The 14104-nt window shown below is 37.2% G+C and overlaps 1 protein-coding gene across 1 annotated transcript in view; it reads left to right on the forward strand.

Moving 5' to 3' along the window:
* The window catches only part of LOC306853640 (alpha-1,3-mannosyl-glycoprotein 4-beta-N-acetylglucosaminyltransferase B), a 128632-nt gene that overhangs the window by 92879 nt on the left and 21649 nt on the right, over positions 1–14104 (forward strand). Inside the window, exons 7-8 of the mRNA XM_079391195.1 lie at positions 921–996; positions 2220–2334. Of these exons, the coding sequence (XP_079247321.1) occupies positions 921–996; positions 2220–2334 (191 nt within the window). The remainder of the gene's footprint in view (positions 1–920; positions 997–2219; positions 2335–14104) is intronic.

Below are 14104 nucleotides of genomic sequence, written 5' to 3' on the forward strand. Positions count from 1 at the left end.
AATGATATTTTACATAATAAGGGAATCATCATTCATTCAATCGGTATGGTCGATCAAAACACCGAATTCACACAAAAGTGCAGATTAATTTAGTGTTGCTCAAAAACAGACTAACACGACAACACATGCTTAAAATGTGACTTGATATTGACTTCTTATATATTGAACTGTTTTATAAAATCAATATTACATTTCCAGTCATGCTGGTAATTGTCAAAAGCAGCACTCTTGCTCTTGTCATAGGTATTATGTAATAAATATTAAAAACACAAACTCATACTGCCACATTTTCTGACCCCATACCTCAATGTTTGGAGTTATTTTTGCCCCAAGCTCAGTTCATTTCTAACCCTGCTATAGTCATCATCCTGCCAATTTCCATGAACCATAAGTCGCATTCTTCCACATTAAGCTACTAGTGATCTCAATAGGCTGTTTTGCACTTGGGAACTGCCAACTCCTTTTTACCAAGTAAATTAAAGTGGTCTAAAAATGCCCACTGATGCCGTTTTTGTTCTTCATTGTCCCAACCAGGGGCTTGAATGTGCCCTTGCGCTGTGTCTCTCAAATGTTCGTTCAGCTCCATGTCACACATCAAAACTCATCAATTTGACATCAGTGATGATGAGACATGCAAGAAACAAAGACAACTGACTTCAAACCTGGTGTGACATGTCATTGTGCAATATTTAAATTGAAGGAGTTTTTTTAACATTTGTTGCCAGTTTTTGAGCTCAGTACTTTAAAAGAATATCAGTGTAGCTCGACAAACAGCAACTGCCAGAAATAATCCATCACTCACTGTCCTCTTATTTGTAAACAGCGGGTCTCTGTTACTTTTTATTATCTTCAACCTGTTGGTTTGTGTATGTGTGGCGGTGTATTTTTCTTTTTAAAGCAAATGCTGATTGTTTTTGCAGATGGCGAACAAAGCAGAACCTGGATTACTGCTTCCTGATGATGTATGCCCAGACTAAAGGGACGTATTACGTACAGGTAAGATTAAGATTATGCATATTAGAACTGAACAGATAGTCATATTTGGAGAGAACATGAACATGTTTGAATGGATAGGTCGATCATCTCAGGTGGTTCCATAATGTTTCTTTTTTTGTTTTGTTTTTGTGTTTTTTGCATGTAGTAAATAAGTTATAATGTGGTCGAAATAAACCCTGACAGCTTGTCTTGTATTTCTTTTATGGGAATTGTGGGGAATGGCTTCCAGGGGAAATGGAAAGCTCTTATAAAGACAAGATGATGATCTTTGAGGCCACTTTTGCACTTCTTTTGTAGCTTGTTCTTTTATGATCAGTTTTTTTGTGGGTGTTTTAGATAAAGCCAACACATGAAAAATTCCTTTCTTTTTTTTTCTCCCAATCATGTGTAGAGTGTGTTCAAAATGCTAAATCCACTTTGAGTTTTATTTATTTATTTATTTATTTTTACTTAGCACTCCCATTACATGCATGAAGCTCACTCAACATGGGTGCTTAAAGAAAAGAAAATGCATTTAAAAAAGTGACAGTCTAAAGCACAGATGCCATCTAAAGCACAGTGTGTAAGAAGTGTTTACTTTCTGCACCACTCACGACACCAGCGAGTATTGTGTACAGCCAATATAAATAAAGTTTACTTGACTTGCTTGGTGGAAAAATTCTGTGATAAGATGTTACTTTTAATGAATGACTGTTAATGCATCCATTTAGACAAGCGCTATTTTATGAGGCAGGTGTTATTAAATGGGAAATGCTTAATTTTTTATATTTTATTTTAGTTAACATTTATTTTTTATCAAGTAACAAAATTGTTTTATTTAATGCCATCAATGTGAGTGGTTCCAACCTCTTTTCCATTGCACTGTGAACAAAAAAGTGGCCAACCAATAAGAGTGGCACTTTTTGTTTCACGTGCAGAAATGCTGTTGCATAAAACTTTGACATTATATTTATATAATGAATAGCAGAAAGATTGGATTGGATTTAGCCGACAAGATTGTTGTATTAGTAAAAAACCATTTGATTTCCTTTTCTTCTCCTCTCACATTAGGCTGAACAGAAAATGCACATCCAAATTAGACAATTAGACAAAATGAAACACCTTTGAATCATTTAGACCTGGACACTTGAAGTTGTTGACGATTATTTGCAAATGATTCAGATCCACTTCACAGCTGCTTGTCTTCCTTCAGCATTGTCTCTCTCTCTTTCTCTCTCACACAGCTAGAGGATGACATTGTTGCACGGCCAAATTACTTCACCACGATGAAGAATTTCGCTCTGCAGCAGCCGTCAGAGGAGTGGATGATTCTTGAATTCTCCCAGCTGGGCTTCATCGGTGAGTCTTACTCAAACTCAGACTGCAGACTGTCTTACACTGCTGTCGGTGTGTGTTAACCTCCCCCTTAGAGCACAGCCAAACTCACACTGAATTCATCCAAACAGAAAGATCCTTCTCACTGTTACCAGATGAAAACTGTCATAATAGACGTCAAACCTTATAAACCACTTTTAAAGCTTGTTCGGTCTCCAGAGGTGGATGAACTGTTGAGGTCGCTAATGAAAGAAATCTTTTCAATGCTTCATCTTTGTATAGGACTAGAAAGTGATTTTTTTTTTTTCTCTGTGAAACTGAATTGTCACCACCTCTCATATAAAGTTCACGTTAGTTTCCACCAAGAGCAATTTCCAAGAGTCGTGGTGACACAAGAGCCAGACCCAAACCTGACAGAGCTAGAAACAGACTATACAAACGTCAGAGAAAATAATGAATTTATTGCTGCATTTGTTTTTAAATGATACTGTTTTTACCGTTTTGCGGTTTATGCCAGTTTATGCAAAAACAGAACTTTAGGTGGATTCAAAATCGCAAACCGTCTGAGTAGATACTAAAGTCAAAGATAGTAAAGTGTTAATCTGTGCTTCAGCGGATGTAGCAGGTCATCTGGGTACTTTTCATCTACTGTTTTAAGGTGCAGGATGTAATATTGACAGCTAGTGGTTGAAATAGTAATCCACATACTGTTTTTCATCAACTATGTTAAAAGAAACATTGGTCACACTTTATATTAGGTGGCCTTAACTGCTATGTACTTACATCAAAAAATAAGTACAATGTACTTATTGTGGTCATACTGTATTGCAAAACACTATTTCTGCTATTGAGGTGGGATATGGGTAAGATTAGGGGCAGGTTTGGTGGTATGGGTAGGTTTAAGGGTGGGTTAAGGTGTAAGGGATGGGTCAACAGTGTAATTATAAAGGTAATTACAGAAATTAATTACAGATGTAATTACACATAATAAAAATAAAAAAAACATGTATGTACACAATAAGTGCATTGTACCAAATGATTGTAATTTAAATGTAAGTACATAGTACTTAAGGCCACCTAATATAAAGTGGGACCGAAACATTCGGATGCAGATTTAGTTTTTGTCAAAATAATGTAACGGGAGATTCATGTTCAAGGCATCTTCTGAATTCAATACATGTTCAGTTCAATTGACAGCTTTTTGGCAAAATGTTGATTACAACACACACTTTACCATTGAACGATAGTATGTGTTTTCAGATGTAATAATGTAAGCAGTATTATGTGTGGCATTTTCGCACACTCAAAAAAACACCCGCAAATTTCTGTGTGGAATACAATTACAAATTGTATGGCTTTACAGCTCAAATAAAAGTTTTAACAGAGTAATGCACGTGGGTGCATTTATAAATTATAAGCTTCATGTTTCTTTTTTTAAATCTTCAGAAAACATTCATTGTTAGTGACTACAATGGACAAAATGGACATGGGTTGACACAAACTAATTATAAAAGCATATGAGTGTACTGTGCTTCACCCTGTCAACTTTCAGCACGGCGTAAAACAGAGAAAACACAACAAAACAAAGTATAGAATACAGCAATTGAACGTACACACATGATGTCGTCACTAAATTACACTACACAGCATGTTATAGTTAAACATGTTTTTTGGTTATATGTGACCCTGCAGCACAAAACCAGTCTTAAGTCGCTGGGATATGTTTATAGCAATAGCCAAAAATACATTGTATGGGTCAAAATTATTGATTTTTCGTTTATGCCAAAATCATTAGGATATTAAGTAAAGATCATGTTCCATGAAGATAATTTGTAAACGTCCTACCGTAAATATATCAACCCTTAATTTTTGATTAGTGATATGCATTGCTAAGAACTTCATTTGAACAACTTTAAAGGCGATTTTCTCAATATTTAGATTTTTTTTGCACCCTCAGATTCCAGATTTTCAAATAGTTGTATCTCAGCCAAATATTGTCCGATCATAACAAACCATACATCAATGGAAAGCTTATTTATTCAGCTGTATCTTTTATGGTCCAGGGTCACATATGGTGTGAGTGTGAACACTATTGTCATGAGCCAGGTTTGATCCCTCCTATTATTCCCAGTCGTATTTTCATTCCCCACTCTCACCTCATGCTCTGCTGTTTGTGATTGCAATCAGCGCGGTGTGTATTGGTGCACACCTGTTTTCCCTTGCTCTGATTTCTCTGCCATTTAGGTCACAAGGGTTTTCAGTTCTTCACCAGATTATTGTTGGTCGTTACCTGTCAGTGTTTTTCTAGTAAAAGTCTAGCCTTGTCTAGTCTTGTCCTGTCGCGTTCGTCTTGCCTGTTCTTTGTCCAGTTATCCTACTCTCTCCCTGATGCCCATCTGGTGTTTCTGAGTTTGCTCGCTTTTCCTTGCTGTTGGCTGCTTGTTGGCCCAGCAACTGTGGCCTGTACTCCTGCTTGGTTACTGACCCTTTCTCCTGAGTGTTTTCTCACCAGTTCTGCATCTGCCAAGATGGTCAGTGACCAGCAGACTGTTGAAGCTAACCTTTTGAGCCTTTCAATAAAGTACAGTAACCAACCTTTGTTCTTGAGTCCTTTGTTCAATGTTGTGACAACTATATCTTCACAGCAATGTCAGTAAATGAAAGCATGTGACGGGAGGACCACACAATCAGCTGCGGTTCTGTGAGAAACAAACTGAAAGTCGTTCATCCAATCAGCTGATCCAGTTTATAAAAGTGGTCAGAATAATTCACTCACAAAAGATTGAGTAGTGCATTCTTCAGAGTACCTCCTTTTGTGTTCTGCAGAAGAAAGAAGGGTTACACAGGGTTTGCACAACAGGAGTATATACAAAACTGTATTTTTTTTAGAGCCAATATTTCTTTAATTGCCCATCCCTGTTCTTTTGAGACATTTTGCAATGCTTTATCCATTTCATCCATAAGCTTAACTTGGCTAACAGCGTCTAAACTCTGAGTACAGTAAGTCTTGACAGTCAGTTGGGGTTCAATTAGAGAAACTGGAGTCTCAAACTCTCCCCTCTCCAAATCAAACCTCTGAAGCTCATTTTGAAATGGCAACCAAAATAATTGCTCTCTTATGATCTGTGTTTGATATGAAGGCTAATTATGTTGATGATGGTGATCAGTGCTGTGTCAAGCTGGCTGAGGGCCTCAGGGGATGGCATGGGGAAAAGGATTGATTATGAGAGCTCTCTCTTTAGAGAAGTGGTTATTCACTGAAGTGGTTATTCACTGGGCCAATGAGTCGGCAAGTTAGTAGAGAAAATGACAACGGCATAAACTCTATTATATCTGAACAACACCTGTTTGAGACAGGGAGTGATTGTTTAAATCAGGTGATGCAAGGATGACAAAGAGGTCTATAGCACTGCATAGGAAAACACCAGCACTTAGCAACCGATCCTCACAGGCATTTTGTGGATTTGGTATATGCTTTTATCCAAAGAAATTGAACCCATGACCGTGAACTGTTAGCTAGCAGAAGTACATATTAGTGATTTATTATTCAATGCTCCTTGAGTAAAACAGCAAAATCATCCTCTATTATTTACCTGTCCTCACTCTAAGCAAAAGCTCCACTCTTCACTGCAGCGAAAAATCGTTCTAAATCCCAACATAATGGAATATTAGGTGCTATCAAGTCTCCCTCTTTTCCCATATTTTTCAAAATAAAACTTAATTTCAACATTTTACTCGTAATTTAAGTCCCATGCATGCTTTCAGTTACAGTTTCAGTTGTCAACATCAAAAATCACTTTTTGTACTAGATTGGTTCACATTCGCTCTACATAATTTAATCTAGTAGATTGCACATAGAGAATTACATTAATCGAAAATAAAGAAGTCGAGTTTAAAAGAAAAACAATTTTGTTGTATAGATCAGATAATACGGCTGAGTAAATCGGATAATCTTTGTTTTCACATTTCTTCTATGTATGTTAGTTTTAATTAATACATCATGAACTAGCAATGAATAAAAGTGTGTTCCTAAATAAACTTAAATAAATGGTGTCAAATGTTTGATGCCTAAAGCAACCGATTATCTGTGTTGCCTAGTTGACTGATGTTGTGTGGGTTTGACAAGTTCTCAAATACATGTTCAATGGGTATTTTTACTCCATCACAAGATCTGACTGCAAACAAACTGTTCATTGTTAGCTGACTAAATTTAAACAAACCGTTCTGACATCAGCCTCGCCTTTGCGGTCAAGAGGCAAACACAAGTCTGTTTGTTTCAGTTCAGCTGGGATCGGCTACAGTTGGGATCCATTTGCTTTTGATCGGGTTTGAGCTCATGTGTTTTAGTCATGTTCCTCCTCATGACCAGCTCATGTGATGACCAACATAAGATAACCTGCCCTGCTGGCTTCTAGCTGGTCCAAGCTGGTCTAGATGGTTGACACTTTGTACTGTCTGCTAGTGGACCTAGTTTCCTGCTTGTATACCGTGTTGGTGAAGCGGTCTAGAGCTGGTAGGGCATCTTGAAGCAGCAACAACACATCTAAACCATGTTAGGCTGGTGTGAACTGTTTTTTGCCGTCTCGGGCCTGCCCGCCCTGACCAAGAGTTCTGATTATTTTTATAATCTAAGCTAGGCTGCCAAGCCAGATGAGGTTGCCAAAGCAAAGATAAATCCCCATGATGCATTTCACACTCTTGCACTGAACACCAGAGCGTATGACCCAGTCAGTTCTGGGTATTAACACCTTTCTCAAGTCAGCTCATTTCTGTCTCACACACAGACCCATACACACACATATTTCTCTGGAGTCTTTCTCTGCTCTTTTACTCTAATAGGTCCCAAAGCAGCACTGAAGCTGTGATTGCTGCTGCTCTCTGCCCATATCACACTCACACACACACACACACACACACATTTTCAGTGCACTGTCATTTCAGCCACCCACACACACAATCACACACACAACTACATTTTTGCAGATTCTGAAGTAATTGTGAAGAGCTGTTGCCCCCATACTAAGCTCACCACCACGTTAGGAGTTTATGGGTAATATTGGAAACCGTAGTAGTTCCTACTGTAGGGGATTTCTTGAGCATTTGCTAAGGTGTTATGCTTTTGTATTGCTATTTCATTGCTAAGATTCTTGTGCTTGTCAAGTCATGTCAGAAAAATTCATTTACAATGAACACCACCACAAAGTCATTATCACAGGTGGAAAACTTTCTTTAAACCCAGAGTTTCTGATTTGAGGGCATGTCAGTGAGAACATGTAGGGGTGCGTGATAGGCTGATTATCTTCTTAATAGTGTGCAAAATGACAAAAGCAGTTCAAAAGCATTCACTGCGTGATGAACCCTAAAAGAATGCATCTATAATTCAAGTTATGAAAGGAAAATATCCCTGTATGGGTTTTTATTTTTTACATTTATAAGATTTGATATATTTAAAGGGATAGTTCACCCAAAAATGTAAATTCTGTCATTTAATTTCTCACCCTCATATCGCTCCAAACCTGTAAGACCTTCGTTCGTCTTTGGAACACAAATTAAGTTATTTTTGATGAAATCTGAGAGCTTTCTGACCCTGCATAGACGGCAAGGGTACTAACACCATCAAGGCACAGAAACGTAGCAAGGACATCATTAAAACAGTCCATGTAACATCGGGTTCAACCGTAATTTTATGAAGCTACGAGAATACTTTTGTGCGCAAAGAAAACAAAATTAACGAATTTATTCAACAATTCACCCTAGGGTGACGCGAAGGAGAAGAATTGTGAACCAACGAAGGTCTTACAGGTTTGGAGTGACATGAGGGTGAGTTTGTGGGTGAACTAACCCTTTACGTAATATCACACAAGCCTTTTTAAATGTAATGTTAATTTTATACAATAGTTCAACAAGCTGAATGTGTTACAATTTAGACACCATGTTTTTTTTTTCTGATTAGCCAACGAAATAGTTCCAGACAAAGCCAGAACAGAGCATTTTTGCACCTCAGAGCAGCACTGCTGTGTTTCGTTCCTAAATCAATCTGTTTTTGAACAGTCAGTTATCAGTTATTCGGTGATCCATTCATAGAATGAGTTGAAAGACATTCAGACAGGGACTTGCCGCCACCTACTGGTGGTTTTAGTGTCATATTTAATATTCCATGACAGGCCTAACCAACCGAGATACCAGCAAAAAACACTCTTAGCAAAACACTGTTTAACTATCATTTTCACTTTTTTTTCGTCAATATCACACACTCCTAGTTCGGGCGCAATGGATGCAGCATCTGTATTAATGGTAAATTTGTTAAAGCCAAGTTACATGTACAAAATATGATATCATTGTACAATTATGTAAGGAATAATTGACGACGGGCCGTTGAATTATTAGAAAAATAATGCACACCCGAGGTGGTTATGCCACACCGGCCGTTACACCTCGGGTGTGCATTATTTTTCTAATAATTCAACGGTCCGGAGTCAATTATTCCGCTTATACTACGGTTGCCACACCTCAAGACATCGATCAGATGATATATTTCAAGGGATTCGTCCGGTTTTTCTACTTAAATCGCTATTGTGAGTAGGATTATTTCTTCCGCATCTCATCCAACGACTCTTTTGCTAGTTCCAAAACGTCATTTTAAAGCTGGCAATGGAGGCTTGAGCCGTTGATAGCAGACTAATGCAGTTAATAATGAAGTTATTAGAAAGAGAGCGAGAGAGACAGAGACACAGAAAGAGAAACAGAGAGAGAGAGAGAGAGAGAGAGAGAGAGAGAGAGAGCTTGTATGAATTAGGCTACCTCTGTGTGTCCCTCAACAGTGCTCTGAAGCACCGTCTCTAAACTGTAAGTCTGCTTTAAGATGCAGCGCTGTTATTACCTCGCTAGTGAGAAATGTCTGTCATGTTGTTGTTTTTGTTAGTCCTGTGTGCTGTATAGGTAACGTTAGCACTACTGTATGCTAATTTCCGTTATTACAGTTAACTATGCGAAGTGATATGGAACTGTAATGCGGTCAAGAGAGCTGCCTGGAACTACGTTCGCCGTGCGTTTCCCTGAAAATAATTGCACACCTCAGAACGTTCGTCAGCCAATCAGATTCAAGCATTCAACGGCCCCGTAGTATAAAATAAAATATATAACGCTTTAACTTGCAGCACCATCATAAATTGAATAAAAACACTAGGCCTACAGAAGGAGTAATGCACCAAACTTTAATATATATCCTTAGTGTTTTTATAAAGTCCCTGAGCATTATGAGTATGAGCAACAGCAGTAGTAATGTTTGCCTTAGCAAAACCACCCTAAATACATAAACCCATACATCATCATCGTCTCTCAAAATTCATATGTTAATGATTTTCCCTGCTATCACAGTGTGAAGATCTTTCCAGTGTCCTGTTGTGAATGCAAAAATCTTTCCACTGTGGAGTCGGCCTGTTTCAGCTCGGGGATTGCAGGCGTAACAAATCCGTCTGGATGAATCTCTCTTTTCCTGTTGTCAGTCAGCGTTGTGGCTCTCTTCTGCAGCGGACAGGATCACGCCTCGCTCCGCCTGTCCGCATGAGCTGCTAATTGGAGTGGTAGCAGGAAGGCAGCCTCGACCGAGCTGTTCGCACATGCACACACACACCAGTGTAAACACAAAGACGCTCTTTACATTGGCGTTACATTCATGTTCCTGGCAGAAACTTTTATATATGTATATACTATATATATATAATTATGATATTTTTAATGCTTTTGAAAGAAATATCTAATGCTTGCCAAGGCTCCATTTATTTGCTCAAAATACAGTAAAACAGTAACATTGTGAAATATTTCATTTGAATATATTATACAATGTCATTTATTAATGTGATGGCAAAGCTGAATTTTCAGCATCCATCATTCTAATATGTTGATTTTCATACTCCGTTATTAATGATGGTTCTTATTATTATCAATATTGAAAGCAGTTTTTGTTAATATTTTTGTGGAAACCATAGTATAATACCATTCAAAAATTTGAGGAAAAAAATTATCATGGTTTCTATAGAAATATTAAGCAGCAAAAACTTTTGATTAATAATAAGAATTGGTAAATCAGCGTATTCAAATTATGGATGCTGAAAATTCAGCTTTACCATAACATAAATTAAAAACATATGTTATATAAATAATAGATTAAATAAATGCAGCTTTGGGTCGCATAAGAGATTTCTTAAAGGGGTCATATGACGTTGCTAAAAAGAGCATTATTTTGTGTATTTGGTATAATGCAATGTGTTTATGCGGTTTAAGGTAAAAAAAAAAACATTATTTTCCACATACTGTACATTATTGTTGCTCCTCTATGCGATTTTTACAATCTCATCGTTCTGAGAAGCGAGGCGTGCTCTGATTGGCCAGCTATCCAGTGCGTTGTGATTGGCCCAATACCTCAAGCATGTGACGGAAATGTTACGCCCCTTACCGTATTGTGATGCCATGTCCCGGCTGACAACACAAAAACAATAAAACCCATTATAAATGAGGCATTTGTTGCATACATTGGGGACATAATTACTGATTATAATGACTTATACTATCTCCATGTCTGCATTTGTGATCGGAGAAACAACAAACAACAAGCACTACTCTACACTGCTCTAAACTCACGTTTGAATCATCAGTGGCAAATTCTTTAAATAAGAGAACATACTTACAGGCTGTGAGTCAGAAGCACCAGACTGTCCTTGAAAAGTTGGAATTGCCCCACTTTATAGTCTTTGTGCATAGCTGGCAGGCTAACGTTACTCCTAGGTTCAGGAAATAGTCCTCCGTAAAATGCGCTGCGCACACTCTAATATTTGGTTTGAACTGTTCTGGAACAGTGCTGTAAATAAAACTTATTATAACTACTGTATATATACTGATCGTATAACTACTGATTTCTAGTTGTGTCCTCTTTTGGAAGCCCAAACAAAGTCCTTTCGCTTTCACAGCGAAACACAGCGTCTCCAGGACATGGCGCCGACGGCAGCAACAATACTACAGCCAGAATAAAAACCACACCCTCTTTCTTTGCGTAAACATTTGGGCGGTGTTTTGTCAATCTTCCCACATTGTGACGTAGACGTGCGGGGGCATGTTTGAATCAGCCGTTTTAGAGGGGTTGGCTTTTATAAAGAATATCTCTTTGGTTTTGAGACTTTAGTCTTTGCAACTTCAGGGATCTTATTTATGCACAAACAGCTTTTAACACTCCAAAGAGAAAGGAAAACTTGAAGTCGCATCATATGACCCCTTTAAAGAAAACACTACACACACACACACACATCAAAATTATAGCTTGTTTGCATGCATTTCAGATTACCTTCAGGCATGTCTTGCATTGCATTTTTCAGATGGAGAGAGATATTCCTGATACAGAAATATGTAGTAAAGACTCCTGTGTCTTTCAAATCTTTTACTATGTCTTTCTTGTCTTAGTCCAGAGTTTTAAACACAATGTCAACTGAGAGGAGTGTAGTTGTTTGGACATTAAAATACTTTGCACAGTGAACTTGCATATGAGAAAGTCAGCTTTAAGCCATTGGTAGGCCAAATGTAAATTTTATTTAGTAAAATAACATGGCTACTTTTGAATGAACATCAATGGAAATGCTTTTTGTCCACATAAGATTCAGTTCATTTAGCCTACCAGCAGGGGCAAACCAGACCATAGACCAGCTAAACCTGAACCCCTTCAGACATTTCACTGCTGTAGTCAAACTGAAATGCTGTTCACATCCCATTTTCCATTCATAATAAGCATGCAGGTTTGTAACTTCATCGATGTAGTTATCATTTATTTTAGTTTATTATTATTTAATTAAGGTAGTTGTTGTAGTAGTGATGTTAAGGTATGGGGTTGGATTAAGGGATCTAAAATATGGTCATGCAGAGTAAGGCATTAATATGGGCTTTATAAGTACTAATAAACAGACAATATGCTGGTAATATGCCTGCTAATAAGCAACAAGTTAATAGTGAATAGTGTTCCCTATTCTAAAGTGTTACCTTTATTTTGAATAATTGTAAAGATCAATAACATGCATTAAGTAAATATGATCAGTTTTGATTTCATGTTGACTACAAATGACAGTCAGAGAAGAATTACACACAGAATTACAGTAATATCTGAGGTAAAGAAACTGTTGATTAAGTAAGTTAAAGATACATACACCTGTAATAATGTACTCAGAAAGAAAGAAAGACAAATACTGAGGGATGTTTAATCTGCCTCTGAATAAATGTGGAGGTGAATACTGATTTGACTTTCAGATAAGGCTGTTTCCCTGTAGGTTTAGCCTTTGTGTGTGTGTGTTTGTGTGTGCGTGTGTATTTGTGTTTGTGTGTGTGTGTGTGTGTGTGTTTGTGTTTGTGTGTGCGTGTGTATTTGTGTTTGTGTGTGCGTGCGTGTGTGTGTGTGTGTGTGTGTGTTTGTGTTAGCTGCCGCCACACTTCTCAGGGACGACGTGAAGGTGAACTGGCACATGCTCTCGATACAGAGAACATTTATTTCACACACACAACCTTGAATAGCTGCCAAAGTTTTTCAGAAATGGAAAGCTGAAGATTTTATAATGTCTAAAAGCAAAGACGCTTGTAGGGCTGTGTAATCTCTCTATACCATAAAAGATCTATAAAGAGTTTATTGAAGTGTATACATTTATTTCTTGAAATATTTATTATAATTAATTATTGATCTTAAACCATTGTGTCTGGATAGCATTCTGTTTGACTTGTGCTTTCAGTGTTCATTAATTGTGTGTGTGGATATGTGTTTGTGTGTGTGTGTGTGTGTGTGTGTACTCAGATCAATACTCCAGCGCTGATGGTCAATGTTAGCCTGTGGGTGGGTCATGCACTGATGAGTGATCCTGCTGATGATACTAAACTTCTCACTAAACCCTACCAAACCTCTTTACCTTCCCTGAAACCCCTAAACTTTAATAAGCATTGTATCTCAGAGTTGAACCGGTGTGTTCAGAATGGATGATCATCAAATTTTTTCATACATAATGTATAGCATATTGTGTACTAGCTACTGTTTTAAAAATAATATAATATATTAAACAGTCTGCAACTATAAATGATTCCAACTTTTTTATGCTACATGGTCATATTTTTTCATACTTTATTCAGTGGCTTCAATTTAGAATCTTCTAAATAAACAGCTTTTCATTAAAGCTAAAGTGTGTCAATTCTGAACAGAACTGCAAAAATAATGGTTTTCATGAAGGTTTCCCTGAACACTCTGCCCATCTTCCATAGGCTAGAAAACAAATAGTCCCTGAGTGTGTTGCCATGTTTGGCTTGTCAGGCTTAAACGAGCATGCAATGTTTTGGTACCATCTAGATTTTAACAATTGCTCTTACATTTTTTATTTTATAATCGTAAATTTGGCTTTCTGAGGATTTTGCCGGTTATTTTCTAAATTTCAGTTTTTTTTTTTTTAATAAGGGAAAATGTAATGTTTGATATATACATGATAGATGAAACACATGATTTAGCAATTAATAATATTATTATTATGCTTGGAAAATAATTTTTGCATAAGAATATTTCCTGAAATCGGATGTCAATGAAATTAATGAAAAAGAATGCCTTGGATTTCTATAAATTAATAGAATATAAACTTGCTATTAAATTATTTAATGTTTCTTTATTTAATGTTGTCCTATTCTTCTATACACGGCAGCTCTCTACTGTTTAATAATGTTCTTGCATGAAAAGTTTTGGTAACACCTCAGAAACTTTTCAGGGACATCAGGCTACGAATGGCTT

Source organism: Barbus barbus, assembly GCF_936440315.1.
Source record: "Barbus barbus genome assembly, chromosome: 33".
Lineage (NCBI taxonomy): Eukaryota > Metazoa > Chordata > Actinopteri > Cypriniformes > Cyprinidae > Barbus > Barbus barbus.